At 36.4% G+C, this 14,385-nt stretch overlaps 1 protein-coding gene across 4 annotated transcripts; it reads left to right on the forward strand.

The window, feature by feature from the left end:
• Nucleotides 1-883: 883 nt before the first annotated feature.
• On the forward strand, nucleotides 884-11,896 carry dync2i1 (dynein 2 intermediate chain 1). 4 transcript variants are annotated; one of them, XM_082162138.1, is made up of 22 exons: nucleotides 884-1,019; nucleotides 1,333-1,386; nucleotides 1,472-2,108; nucleotides 2,228-2,283; nucleotides 2,735-2,923; nucleotides 3,065-3,133; nucleotides 3,724-3,801; nucleotides 4,096-4,324; nucleotides 4,416-4,512; nucleotides 4,654-4,783; nucleotides 7,175-7,286; nucleotides 7,390-7,484; nucleotides 7,726-7,855; nucleotides 8,392-8,561; nucleotides 8,681-8,843; nucleotides 9,024-9,131; nucleotides 9,788-9,849; nucleotides 9,954-10,005; nucleotides 10,170-10,330; nucleotides 10,446-10,577; nucleotides 10,748-10,971; nucleotides 11,143-11,896. In XM_082162138.1, the coding sequence occupies exons 1-22, from the start codon at nucleotides 1,005-1,007 to the stop codon at nucleotides 11,312-11,314; spliced, it is 3,135 nt and encodes a 1,044-aa protein (XP_082018264.1). In that variant the 5' UTR covers nucleotides 884-1,004; the 3' UTR covers nucleotides 11,315-11,896. The 4 variants fall into 4 exon arrangements, with proteins under 4 accessions (XP_082018264.1, XP_082018265.1, XP_082018267.1 ...); XM_082162139.1 differs by having other exon boundaries at nucleotides 3,065-3,085; XM_082162141.1 differs by lacking the exon at nucleotides 3,065-3,133.
• The last annotated feature ends 2,489 nt before the right edge of the window (nucleotides 11,897-14,385 follow it).

The raw sequence follows: 14,385 nt of genomic DNA on the forward strand, positions 1-14,385 counted from the left end.
TCGAGAGGTCAGTGTAACAGCGCATAATCGCCACCCTGAGCAACTGAAAAAACACAAACAATATGAGGCGTCGACAGCGATGCTATGCCCAAATGTTAGCCTAACTGTTAATTCAACCAGGGGTTTTCGATCTTTTAGATGCTACTGACCCCCTAAATACGACCAGGGACCCCATCCTTATGGGACATCTATATATAAACACCCAATTTATACACTGAAAATGTAATATTAATTAATGAATATTATACATCTAAAATGAGTTTTTTTTTATAATTTTATAAAATAAGTTATATTATATAACATATATATTCTATTATATAATTTATATATATTCTACTTTCTGTAAATGTACTGTTAAATGTGCTCTTTATTTTGTATTTTTATCTATATTTTAAATTTATTAATCTTATTTATTTATTTATTTATTTATTTATTAGTTTGTCTCTAGACTTTTCCACTCCCTTGGATCAAGAACAAGAAGCTGTTTGTTTCATATTTTATTTAATATTTTCAGATGGACAGATAGTTTGTGTGAAAAACAAGTGTCACACGACTGCGTGTCAAGTTATCGCTTTTGTTTTATTTGTGTCGTCTTCAGCTCAGTTCGCACGACTTTAAACAAATAATTCATACACATGCATTAACTATAGACATAGCTATTGGCAGATGTAGTACAAAGCTTTGTGTTAAAAAAGTAGGTAATGACTGTAGACATGGGCAGATGTATAGTACAAAGAAATGTCATGTTTTATATTAAGAGCTATGTCGCATTTTATTAGTTCGATTTTTCGATTATTTTCACAATTCTACTGTGTTGCCATAGTAAGATTGGTATTAAGCGATTGCTCGTTGCTCGATTTCATAGTCTGGCTTGTCAGGTTACCATAGAAGCGTTTAACTGCGCATTCGCTGTAGTTGTATAGAGGTATGGCGGTGAAATCTGTCAACACAAACTTGTGATTGTTGGATTGAAAAGAAGAACTGAGGAGTGGATCTCTAAAGTGATGTACACTGGGAAGGTAAAGCAACACTTATCCCGTATGGATCAGCAGTTGTGTGCCAATTGTATTTTTTTTTCTCGTGAAGATTTTAAAGCTGAACAGCACGATTAGCCGCTCATCGATAGCCAAATAAAACTGCTGCTCACCCACTCAAGTTATATCTGTAAAATGTTTACTTCATCATTTAAACACTTGGTATAACGTTATAAAGAATCAACTTGTAAGTAAGCAGTATTTAGTTTGTTATATTAGGTAACGTTAATCGAGCCATGAGCTTCATTCTGCACAATTTTAACGCATCTAATATAAGTTTCCCTCGTCCTCTCATAAGAAAATAACAAAAGAAGATACATGGAGGTCTGATGACTTAAACGTGCACATACAGGTAATCTGCCGTTTGTTTGTGTGTAAAACAAAAAACAAAAAGAGGTTTAAAAGCACAACCCGTAAAAATGTGATTGTGTTGCCAGACTCACAATGAGGAGAGCAGAAGAAGATCGAAACGAGAAGAGGAGCACAGGAAACACAGGGATGGAGAATCTCTGGGTCGGCGACACAGAGACCCTGATCCAGATGCAAGGAGAGAAAGAGAAAAACAGAGACATGGAGAAAGCACAAGAGAGGAGAGTAAACACAGAGATCCAGACAGGGACAGAAACCAGGATATCAAGAGGGAAGATGTCAGGGAGGATAGATATAAAGAGAGAAGGAGAGAGCGAGATAAGGCATTAGATTACAACAGACACAGAGATGGAGATGAAGAAGAAAAAATACATGATCAAGTTGAGAAGGGTAACGATGAAAGACGGAGGGATAGAGATAAAGACAGGGACATTGATATGTACAAACAACGTGACAGGGAAAGAGAAAAAGATAGAAGGAGGGCTGAGAGAGATGGGGAGCGAAAAAGTGAAACAGATAGAAGGAAAGAGAAGAGAACTGAAGGAGAAAAAGAAGAGAGGGAGAGAGACAAAGAAAAAGAAAGAAGAGAAAGACACAGAGCAAGAGAAAGTAATCAGAATCGACATGAATATGAGGAAAAACAGAGAGAAGGGGAAAGGAGAGAGAAACGCAGGGATAAAGACAACTCTGGACACAAAGAAAGAGGTATGAACAGTTTGTGCCTAGAGAAAAGGGGGGGGGGGGGGTTTCATGTCAATTTGAATTTAGTAGAAAATCACAAATCATGTAATATGATATTATTAATATGATCTCTTTTATTTCAGAACACAGAAGAGATAGAGAAGATAAAGAGAAGAGAAAAAGGGATAAAGAAAGCCATGTAAGCCATGTATAAGATTGTTGATATTTATGAGCAAGATATTGTACTGATAATAAAGTAAAATGTACATTACCGGTCAAAGTTTTTTGAATAAGTATGATTTTTTTTATCAAAAATACTACAACATTCTGAAATATTATTACAATTTAAAGGAACAGTTTTTTATGTATATCGAGGTGATATAGAAAAGTTATTTTAATTTGAAATAATGCTTCACCATATTACTGTTTTTATAGTATTTATTCAGCCTTGGTGATCATTTTAAAATTTCAAAAACATAAAAAAAATTATTCCAAACTTTTGACCAGTAGTGTAAATCTGTAAAAAAAAAACACACAAAAAAAAAAAAGTGGTGTAAAACTGTACTGATATTACGGAAGAATATAAATGAATTGTGGCTAGTCAACATTGAAAATATTAAAAGTCTTGCTAAAGTTGTTTTTGTCAACAGGTGACAAACAAAAGTCACTCTCAAGAAGTTGAACCCCACCAAGATGGGGATAGGGAAAAGACCAGGGAGAGGGAGGAGAGAGACAGAAGGCGTGAAAGAAGGCACAAGGAGGCTTCAGACTCCAAGAGTGAAAGACAAAAAGATTCATCAGGACATGACATAAATGAAAGGATAATTAAAGACAAAGAGGTACAAACATTGTCAATTAAATTGAATTAAATGCTTAAGTTTCATGATATTAATTTGCCTTTTAGGTTTGTAAGGTTATACATTTCCATTGCATATATGTTTTGTATTTGTGTGTGTGTGTGTGTGGGGGGGGGTGTGTAGGAACCTACCAAGAGACCTCAGGTAACATGGAGGTCTATTCAAGATGAAATGAGTGATCCAAAAATCCCTGTAAGGTTTCTGTTTGAAGTTCAGTTACGATAAGTTAAAGTCGGCATGGAATGAAAATTTGATTTGAAATTTCTTATTTTGAATGATTTATCTGTGCAGGTTTCATTTTTTTAATTTGTTTTTTGTTTGTTTGTTTTTTGACCACATGATTTTTTTTTTTTGATAATCCATTAAATAAAAAATACATTTCGATAATCCACTAGTTAAATAAGAAAAACCAGCATTAACATGATGCATTTTTAAGACGCAACAGACTTAAGTCAGGTAGCGGACATCTAACAACAACAACTACCAGGAAAGGGAAATATAATAAAATAAAATAATATATATATATATATATAGTATACAGAAACAGGTCTCAAAATAAACACAAGAAGCTGCATTTCTACATTACAACAGCCTAAATCAACCTAAATATAAAAGCACTTCCTATTTAGAGTCTCAGAACTCAGTGTTTCTTACAAGTTACTAGCTAATATTTAAAATTTAGTTTAGTTGCATGTCTTTACTTTTTTTTTTAGCCCCATTGTAAATTTTGAGTAAAAGAGTAAACCCACAGCTAATCTGATTGTATGCCTTTGTGTTTCAAGGTGGTGAATGAAGATACTGAAAAGGACAAACAATCAAGCAAAGATTATCATAAGGATGATTATGATGAGGATTTTGAGGTGTGAAAGAGCCCAATGCTCCCATTACATCCATGACATAAGTCGGATAGTACACAGTACTATGAATGGTGAACACATTTTGTTGTGAACAAAGTCATTTTGACATGGTGTCATCATTTCATCAAAGATTTCGGTGAATTTATTGTAAATACAAGTTAACTTAAATATAAATTCTTGGTTTATATTGCCCTGATGATCTTAATGCTGAATCTAACCAACAAAGTCCTTATTTATTTCTTCCTTTTATTATGCTATTCATTTGGCTGTAAAGTGATGAGCTGTTCCTGCTTTTAGGATTATGAGGAAGACTTTGAGGATGTAGGTGAAGAGAAGGATGATAAGGAGGAGGAGGAGGAGGAGAAAGAGGAAGATGACAATAACGTGAGAGAAAAGAAGAGGGAGCTGAGCCCCAGGAGAAGAGAAGAGATTGAAGCCATCCAGAAAGCCATTGATGAGGAAAATGAGAGAATCTACACTGCAAGATCAAAGCCAACAACCATAGAGTCAGCTATCACCCAGAGAGGTAGTTAAACAAAAGTTTATGTTGATTCGCACATTCTACTGCTGAGCATGAAAAGGAAGACCTAAATCAGTGTTTTGTTGTGTTTTCACAGAAAGACACTCTAACAGAAGTCAAACACAAGGCAAAATTATTGATTTTATATCAGCAAAGCAGCGAGAGGTTAGCCAGAAAGTTGCCAAGAAACAGAAGTAAGTTATCTGTCTTGATGATAATCTAATGAGTATCCAATGAGATCATCTAATTTGAAGTACACACATTTAAAAAAAATAATAATTGCATTTGTTGACTAATTAATCAATTAATCAGTAGCCATTTGATTTGAATTGAAGGAAGCGCAGTGAGGAACTTCTGCGTCTGATTGATTTAGACTTCTCCATTACCTTCTCTCTGCTGGACCTGCCTCCTGTCAATGAGTATGACATGTACATCAAGACCTTTGGAACAGCCAATACCAAACAGGTTAGAAATCTAGAAATCCACGCTATGTGTCCTGCAAAAGGAAAATGGTGATATTTTGAAGTATTTGGCCATGTTGTGAACAATATAGGCAGCATGAGATTAATGACTTATCTCAGGACAGATCTGACTCTATGGGCCCTATCATACACCCGGCGCAATGCAGCGCCAGACGCGATGAAAGTGTTTTTTACTAGTTTCAGCCCGACGCAGTTATCAAATTCACGTCCTACACCACATTGTTTAAAGATGCACTCATGCAGTCTACAGGATTACCCTCTTTCGCTCCTCTACCAGCCGTGGCCGGGGTGCCTGCCACTTCAAATCCAGCAGCACCTGTGGCTTAAACTTGCTCATGTTCTTTCGAGTCATCTGGGCATTAGAATAACCTACAAGCGAGTGCTTCGCTATTTTTTTGGGCCGGGGATGAAGTCTGATGTCTCCGCTTACTGCCGTCCGTGTAATGCATGCCAACTGACCGGTAAGCCCAATCAAACCATACCACCTGTTTCTTTACATCCAATACCTTTATTGGGAGAACCTTTTGAGCATATTATTATGGACCGTGTTGGCCCGCTCCCTAAATAAAAAGTTTGGCATCAATACATTCTTACAATAATGTGCGCTGCGACTCGCTATCCGGAGGGGATTCCGTTGCACACAATTAAAGCTAAAAGGATGATCCAAGAATTGGTCAAATTTTGCTATGTGTTTGGGCTACCAAAAGTGATCCAAACTGATCAGGGATCCAATTTTACATAGAAAATATTTACCCAAGTTGCTCGTGAATTAAACATAAAACATCTAGGCCTACTATCCAGCACCTACCACCCACAAAGCCAGGGAGCAATAGAACGTTTCCATCAGATATTGAAGACACTGTTGCGTAAATTCTGTGTGGAAACGGGCAGAGAATGGGACGAGGGACCCATGCTGATGTTAGCGATTCGTGAGACCACGCAATAATCCGAAGCTGACCTGGTGTTTGGACATACTGTTCGCGGTCCGCTGAGAATATTACGCGAACAGTTACCTGAAAAATCTGTTTCCCCTGTGCCTGTATTGGATTATGTGAGTAAAGTTCGTGACAGGTTACATCGAGCGTGTGCGATGGTGAAAGAAAATTTTGTAACAGCACAGAACAAGATGAAATCTCACTTTGATAAAAGAAAGTGTCGAACGCAACTTTCAGCCTGGAGACTCGTCGTTGGTCTTTCTTCCAGTTCACGGCTCAGCAATGCAAGCAAAATTTGGTGGCCCTTATGAAATAGAAAGAAAGCGCAGTGAAACTGATTATATTGTGCATACTCCAGATCGCAGCAGGATCGCAGGAAAACACAAGTCTGTCATGTGAATATGCTAAAGCCTTACTATAAAAGAGCCCGTGCTGCGGAAGTTGTTGATGTCCCGCCTGTTAGTTTGGCGACAATTGTAACACCCCTTTCCCAGGTCGAGGAAGGTGAAGCAGTTAATAATTTTGAAAGAAGTGCGAGGCTGAAAAATTCTGAAATGTTGTTAAACCTCAAACAAATGTTGTCTTATCTCTCTGATTATTAGCAACATCAAGATAATATATTGTTGATTAAATAGCAAATGCATTTGCGCCCATGGGCTGCTGGTCTGAAAACGAGGTGTGTTCAGGCACATGGTTGGTGCGTTGCTATTTTGAGGCAACAGAAATAGACTGCGCCATTGACCAACAAAAACCTGGTCTAAAGTCAATGGCACAATATTTTTTTTGTTATTTAAAGAGCGCTTTAGTAATGTGCGCCTATAGGCGGGTCCACATGCGAATACACTCTACTTATTACACACACAGGGACCCGCAGCAGCACACAAACTAGCCAAATATTAAAAATAAAAGGATTACAATTTAAAATATTAATATTGTGTACATAAAGATATGGTGGAATCCGGCTTGTCCCGTAGATGGTCTGCTTGCGTGCTTTAACCTTGACGAACAGATCCGTTTGCGCTCTGGAGATGCGTTCAGTCTTTCCGCTTGCAAATTCCACCATGTAAATAGCGAATCCGGCATGGTCCGAGCACAACTGGCATTTAAAGGGAATGGGAAATTACAGGTTTTTTGCACGTTACGCCCAAAACACACCCATTACTCAAGAGAATAGAGACAACCCTTTTAGACCATGGGTCGGGCGCACCAACCATTTTTCCCGTCGTTAAACTAGCAAAAGTGGATTCGGACATGCCCTAAGTGCACCTGCACCGTGCGCTTTAGACCATGCGCTTAGATCGTTAAAATAGGGCCCTATATCTACCATATTTGTTTCATTAAGTCACTTTTACACATCTTCTCTATCATCTAGATTTGTTTTTCTTTCTTCCTACTCAAAATAGCTTTTATGCCATCCAATGAGATTCTTGTGTCTCCAGGCTTATGTGCAGTGCAATGAAGACAACACTGATCGAGATATACAAACAGAAGAAGTTGACATGACAGACAAATGGACACAGCACCCACCAGAAGCAAAGGCAGCGTGTGGAGGTATTGTGTTAAAAATGTATCTGTCATTATTAACAAACAACAATGGAAGTGTAAAAATAATATAGTCTACTATGTGCTATTTCCTTCTCTGAACTGTAACCAGGATCTAAGGCGTCTCAAGACACTTCAGTGGAATCCACTGCAAGAATAACTTCTGATTCTCAACGTCTGACTACTTTTTTACGTTCTGCTGCACAGGTAAAGAATATTGTTATGGGTTTATTTTAATTTTTTATCAACTTAAGTTAAAAATGATCTGCACATATCTAAAATAATTTTCCACAAAAGTGCAAAAAAGCTCTCAAAAAGTTTGCTCATGTCTTGCGTTATTCAGTCACAGAAATAGATACACAATATGTGCATATGAACTCGAGTGGACCATGACAGTCATTCCCCATAATCCACTAGGTGATTTATTTAAGTATTTTTTGTATGTCAGGTGATGGCTGTTCTGATAGAGGAGAATATGGCAGAGAGTAATTCTGTCCGAAGACTTCGCTCTCAAACAGATGCGCTGTCCTTCAGTGATGGCTGCATTCAACTCAATGCCAAACTCCCATTTTTGCATGGTAATATTTTATAAATAACATTTACTGATGAATGGCAGCTATTAAGAGCTATTAACATTCAAATACATGATTTTGATGTGGAATAAATGTGTTAGCGGTAGTTCTGGGATTTTTGTATTAATGTAAATAAATGTTCTTTAAAGGGATAGTTCACCCTAAAATGAAAATTATGTAATTTACTCACCCTCATGTCATTCCAAACCCGTAAGACTTTCGTTTATCTTCAGAATACAAATGAAGATCTTTTGGATGAAATCTGAGAGCTTTCTGTCCCTCCATTGACAGCTATGCAACTACCACTTTAACGCTTCAAAAAATTCATAAAGAGATTGTAAAACTAATCAATATAAATTGAGTGGTTTAGTCCAAATTTTCTGAAGAGACTTGATCATTTTATATGATGATGGGTCAATATTTAATTTAAAACAAAACATTCAATGATCAATGTCAATAAATATGAACTGTAAACTGTGTTTATTACGGTGGTGAATATGCTTAATCACGTATACTGTATGTGCGCGTCTACCTTTTTGCAGGTCGGCAGGTGAGTCTTCTGCAGTTCTCTCAAGTCCAGAGACAGACTCTTCTATCTGTTCATCCTCCTTCCAAAACCAGTGCTGTTCGGCTTGACAGCGAGACTGTCATCTGTGTGTGGAACATCTGGGAGCCATCCAGACCCCAAAAAATTCTTCTTTATGAATCTGAGGTATGTAGAAGAACATACTGGTATGATTAAAATTCATTATTGATTTTTCTGAAATTAAATGCTCTCACAAAAGTTAATCGAAATCAAATATTTTTCTCCCATTTCTCCTACCCTCTCAGGTGAGGTGTTGTTGTTTCAGTCCAGGTAAAGTTACGTTAGTGTTTGCTGGTACAGCAGTGGGTTCAGTGGTGGTATGGGATCTCAGAGAACATTCTGGCACTCACTGCAACTTGGTGGTTGGCAAAGAGGTGTGGACACTACGCTACCCGACCTTCTCTACGGGTCAGTCAATGCTCACAGCTTCAGCTGCTGTGCTGTCAATTTAAATAATAGATAAATACAAGTGTTTGCAAAAATTGTTTATTATTTATCTAACTTAACTTGTATTTAAATATAGATATTTGGAGACAGGTCACAGTTAAAGTGAAACTGACCTTTTTTTGTGTGTGTGTATGTTCGCAGATGCTGTACTTTCTGGGGTGGGTCATCTCTCTCCTGTGGTGTCTGTTGAACCTGTACTGGCAACTGCTGATACAAGTTCAAAAAGCACACTAACTGCAGACATAGAGGGTAATACAAACCATGTGTTTGACTTACATTGTTTTTAATAAACCTACAGTACACAGTTCAAAAGTTTAGGGTCAGGAAGATTTAATTTTTTGTAGAAAGAAACAAATATATGGAAGTAAAATAATGACAAATGTTTTTGAAACAAAAAAGCTTGTTGAATTGCACTACTTGGAAAAATATGCATTGCATTGTATTTTTTAGGGCTTGCATTTTTATGGGCTGAAATTCAACATGGTTGTATATTTAAGCTGTGAATATTTCAATTAAAAAAATGCATATATTTTTTCCAAGGAGTGCAATTCAACAAGCTTTTTTGTTTCAAAAACATTTGTCATTATTTTACTTCCATAGTATGAGTTTCATGTTAGTTCACAGTGCATTAACTAATGTTAACAAATACAACATTTGATTTAAATAATGTATTAGTAAATGTTGAAATTAACATTAACTAAGATTAATACATGTTGTAGAAGTATTGCTAATTCCTAGTTTATGTTAACTAAAGTAGTTAACTAATGTAGTTAAGTTAACTAAAGAAACCTGTGTACATTTTTAAAGTGTTACCAAAAAATCGTACTCACCCTGAACATTTAAATGGTAATGTATATTTTGAAAATCACCAAAAGAAATTCCTTGTTTACTTGTGCAAATTCTAGAGTCTCTGGGACTGTCATTTCAGTTAGGATCTCTGGATGAAAATGGGGTATTAACTCTCTGGGTATGTCTGATTTTTACCAGTGACTTTATTTTACAGAAACTCACTTTCATTTGACGCTGTGTCATTGATTGATTAGATAAAGTTGTATGTTTTGTCTCTGACAGGTTGTGGTCGAGCTGCCCAAAGGAAATGATTCTGGATCTCAAACAGACCTAGGTAAACCTAAGTTTAAATTTATTTTCCTATTTTCTGTAAAGCTGCTTTGAACAATGAGTATTATAAACAAAACACTATACAAATAAATTGCAGTTGAAATCATCTTTGCTGAAATCATATCTATTAGACCTCTCTCACTTTAATAACGCTCTCTACCTTGGCAGGTCTTAGGCCTGGCGGTAAAGTTAAATTACTCCACAGCTCCTCTCTACAGACCACTGAGAGATTACCTCAAGACATTATAATGGGATTTGGATCTCCTGTGAGCCTTCAGTTAAAGTTCCTCCCTTCTGACTCAAACCATTACTTCATTGGTACTAACATGGTGGGTGTTGCATGAAGTTGAAGTTGAAGATAGTGGACATTTGGTTTGGTGGTGTTTCCCATCACAGACTTATCTTGGTTTTGAAATGTTTCTTGATTTTCTTTTATTATCGAAGGGTCTGGTTAGACATGGTACAAGGCATAGCTTGAAAGTTCTTCCAAAGTTCTACAGATCGCAGTTTGATAGCTGTAGACCAGTGGAGGTCACAGCACTTGACTTCAGTCCTTTTGGAGAACCCCTTTTCTTGGTAAAAGCAGCTTGAATTGCTTTGTATGTGTATTATGTAGTATTTCTGTGTTCATAGTCATCTTTTATTAGTGATGAAACAAGACAAGTGTTCTTTAACTCCCAGTTTTCAAAGTATCTAGCTGAAATTTAGGGAACATTTATATTAACCCCTTTGATTCCTTTCCTTAGGTTGGCTGCAGTGACGGAACTGTTCGATTACACTCGGTCCTGAGAGAAGATCCGTTGATGGAGTGGTCTGAATGTTCCAGTGGCGCTCCTATTCTGTCAGTGCAGTGGTCTCAGACACGGCCAGCTGTGTTCTGTGTTCTGGATGCTGCCTCTGATCTGCTCATCTGGGACCTGACAGAGAAGGATTATGTGCCAGCCATCACTGAGAATATACACAATGACCGGTATAAATCCAGGACATCAAACATTAGATCTTTTTAATATGATAGAAATAAGTTCAGTTAGTGTTATATAGTAAGCTAATATGTCAGATAATTCCTGTATGTGTAATTCTAGAAGTAGAGCATGTACCTCAGGCACTTTAAAATGATCTGTTTTCTAACTTCTTTTCACAGGGTAACAGCCATGGCTGTGTTTGGTGAGCCAGCCAAACAGAACACATTTTCTGGCGTTGCACTTGCCAAGCAGTCCGGAAAGGTGGAAATTCAGTATTTCAAGAAGTCACTTACAGTGCCTAGCGCCTCTGATAAAGACAAACTTCATTCTGCTTTGCACGATACTTTTTGATATGAGATCTTAGCCCAGATTCAAATTAATATCTAGTTAAATCGATAATATGCAAATAACAAAGGAAAACACAAAGAGAGTTTAGAGAAAGTCATACACAGTATGGATGGACGTAGTGAATTACATTTCCTTGTCACATCAGTAAGGTACCCAAAACTACATAAATTGTGGCATGAACTGTAGAGGATGAGAAATGGTTATTTACCAGTCACAGTGGCTAGCCTTTTTGGTCTATACAAATAACAAATGAACTTTCCTGGCTTAAAATTCATTACACCTGAAACTTTGCTGATGTTGGCTGGAACATAATGGTTTTGTTTGCTGTAAGCAGCATTTTGTAAAGTTAAGTCAAATACTAAAGGAAGCACATTATACAAATGAGCTTTCTGTTCCTCAGGGATATAAATACTGTATATCCTTTTTTGTATTATTTTACAATATGTTCAAATGAATATTTACACTGAGTAGCATTTAAACAGGAATATATGTCTTATTTATGTCCTTATCATTTATTTACTATCAAGGTTACTATCATCCTGTAATTATTAATGGATGTTTTGCATTAAAAGACGATTACATTTAGACTGGGGTTTCTCTCATTATTCACTTATGTTATTGGTGATCTAGGGGTGTTCTTTCTTCACTAGATAAACAACTGTAAAACCTCACTATGGATCTGTGTTATCTTTAGAAAGGGTATCGGCACACATTTTGAGGCCAACTGCATTTTGACACCGTCTTTTCTGTCAAGTATTATTTTTCACCGTTATTGTGGTTTTACTTAAGTTCTACTTCATTAGTTTTTTGTTGTTTTTACATAATGAAGTCACTGCAGTAAAACTTCCTGGAAATAGTATAGACGTTTGTCAAAACATTTGAAAATAGAGATAAAGATCAAATTTCTACATGAAACTATTTTTCATGAAATCCTCAATTTAAAATATTTATTTTTGACCTATATTTTTGCTGGGTAAAGTTTTATTTTGATAAAAGGGAAGAAAAAACTTCATCTGTATTGTCTCTTGATGAGGAACAGTGTAACCCCAGACAGCATGGTAACATTGATTCAATGTTGAGTTTTGATCCAAACCATCATTTTGGTTGACATCAAAATTTGTGTTGGATCAGCATTGAAATTTTGATGAAAGGGAACAGCACACATGGGTGAAGACAGTGACATTGAACTAACAGTGAGTCTTAGTTTATGAGCACAATATCTTGCAGGCATGTATGTGTGCAAAACACTACTGGGTGTTTCCCAATCAGTGGGGCGTTTCAGTTCATGATGGACACTTTCAATGGTGTTACCTCATTTGCTCTAATACACTGGGGGTTTGGTTTGGGGATGGGCCCTCATGATTTTAGCAAGTCTTTTGAAAAATGGTTGAAAAACACCAATTGTAGTTTGAAAGTTGGCACTAATTGGTATACGCCCATTTTGGTTTTGCATGTGGGCTTCTCAGTAGTTAATTGATGCTTCCTTATTAGAGAGAAAACACAAGGTGCATCCTATACGGAAGTCTTGTGTGTTTGACATGCATGAACTCTGAGTTTCAAACAATGGTGAATATAATGTATTTCTGTTTTTAGCATGCTTTTTACTTGCATTTTATTTATTGTTACTAAATCTACTAACATACATTAATTTTCAAAGTAAGTAAAGTGTTGAAATAAATCGCACAGATAGCATGGGAACATTGATACAATGTTGAGTTTTGATCCAAAACATAATTTAGGTTGAGATGGACATTTCAGTGTTTAAAGTGTGTTGGATCTGCATTGAAATTTTGATGAAAGCCAACAGCACACATGGGTGGAGACAGTAACATTAAACTAACAGTGATTTGTAGTTGATGAGCACAAGATCATTCAGGCATGTATCTCTGCAGAACACTGGTGGGTGTTTCTCTATCAGTGGGGTGTTTTCAACCGCTTTACCTGATTTGCTCTAATCCACTGGGGGCTTGGTTTAGGGGTGGGGTGGTTTAGCAAGTCTGTTGAAAATGGTTGAAAAACATTTATTGTTGTTTGAAATTGGCCACTGATTGGTAAACGCCCATTTTGGTTTTGCATGCGCACTTCTCAGTAGTGTAACGCTTCCTCATTAGAGAGAAAACATAGGTGCATCCTCTACAGAAGTCTTGTTTGTTGAAGAAGAAGTGTTCAACAGAAGAAAGAAACTCATACAGGTTTGGAACAACTTGAGGGTGAGTAAATGACAACAGAAATTTCTTTTCGAGCTGAACTATCCCTTTAAAGAAATTTTCATTGAAAAAACCTAAGCTCTTTTATTCTACAAGATAAACTTGTTTCTTGAATGTTATGTAGTTTCACAGAAAATGAACTGAGATATAGTTAATGGCTATAGCTCATAGGTGTTTGTTCCTCTTCATGAAGAGTTTAGCTCCAACACCTGCCTGGAAGTTTTCATTGATCCTAATGACCTTGATTAGCTGCCTCAGGTGTGTTTAATTAGGGCTGGAGATAAAATCGGACATCCCTGCCATAGTGATTTCTTTTGATATTGAAGCATTAATAGATTTTAGAAAAATAAATGAAATAATCAGAATTTAACGATACTTTGATCATAGTTAGAATATTTTGTGTTCAGCAACTTTTTTTTTTTTTAAAGTGAATCATATTGTGTTTAGTATATTAACATTCTTGAATGTGGCAACTGAATTGACTTGTTCTCGAGTAACATCATGCTTTCTTTTTCAGATTTCAGAGAACCCAAAGGAAAAGAGGCAGTAGTCTGAAGAAAGACAGATTTTTAAAAACCTGAACTGTTGGACCACCTGTAGTTATGACATCAGACTTCATCAGACATTCAAACAAAATTTTATTTTTAAAGGTTGAAATGCTTTTGTCCTATTTCTCCCCCTTTCTTTTTTTAAAGAATGATCTTTTAATATATTTTTGTCATTGATTGGTTGAATAAAATAAAATAACTCAACTGCTGGAAAGGTGTTATTTATATTTTAAAAGGTTTTTGCCAAATTTTTAAATGGTCAGGAATTTGTTGACGCATCATTGAAGTGAAGTTGAAATATTAATGTTGTTTCAACATT

Source organism: Leuciscus leuciscus (genome assembly GCF_965113295.1).
Source record: "Leuciscus leuciscus genome assembly, chromosome: 2".
NCBI lineage: Eukaryota > Metazoa > Chordata > Actinopteri > Cypriniformes > Leuciscidae > Leuciscus > Leuciscus leuciscus.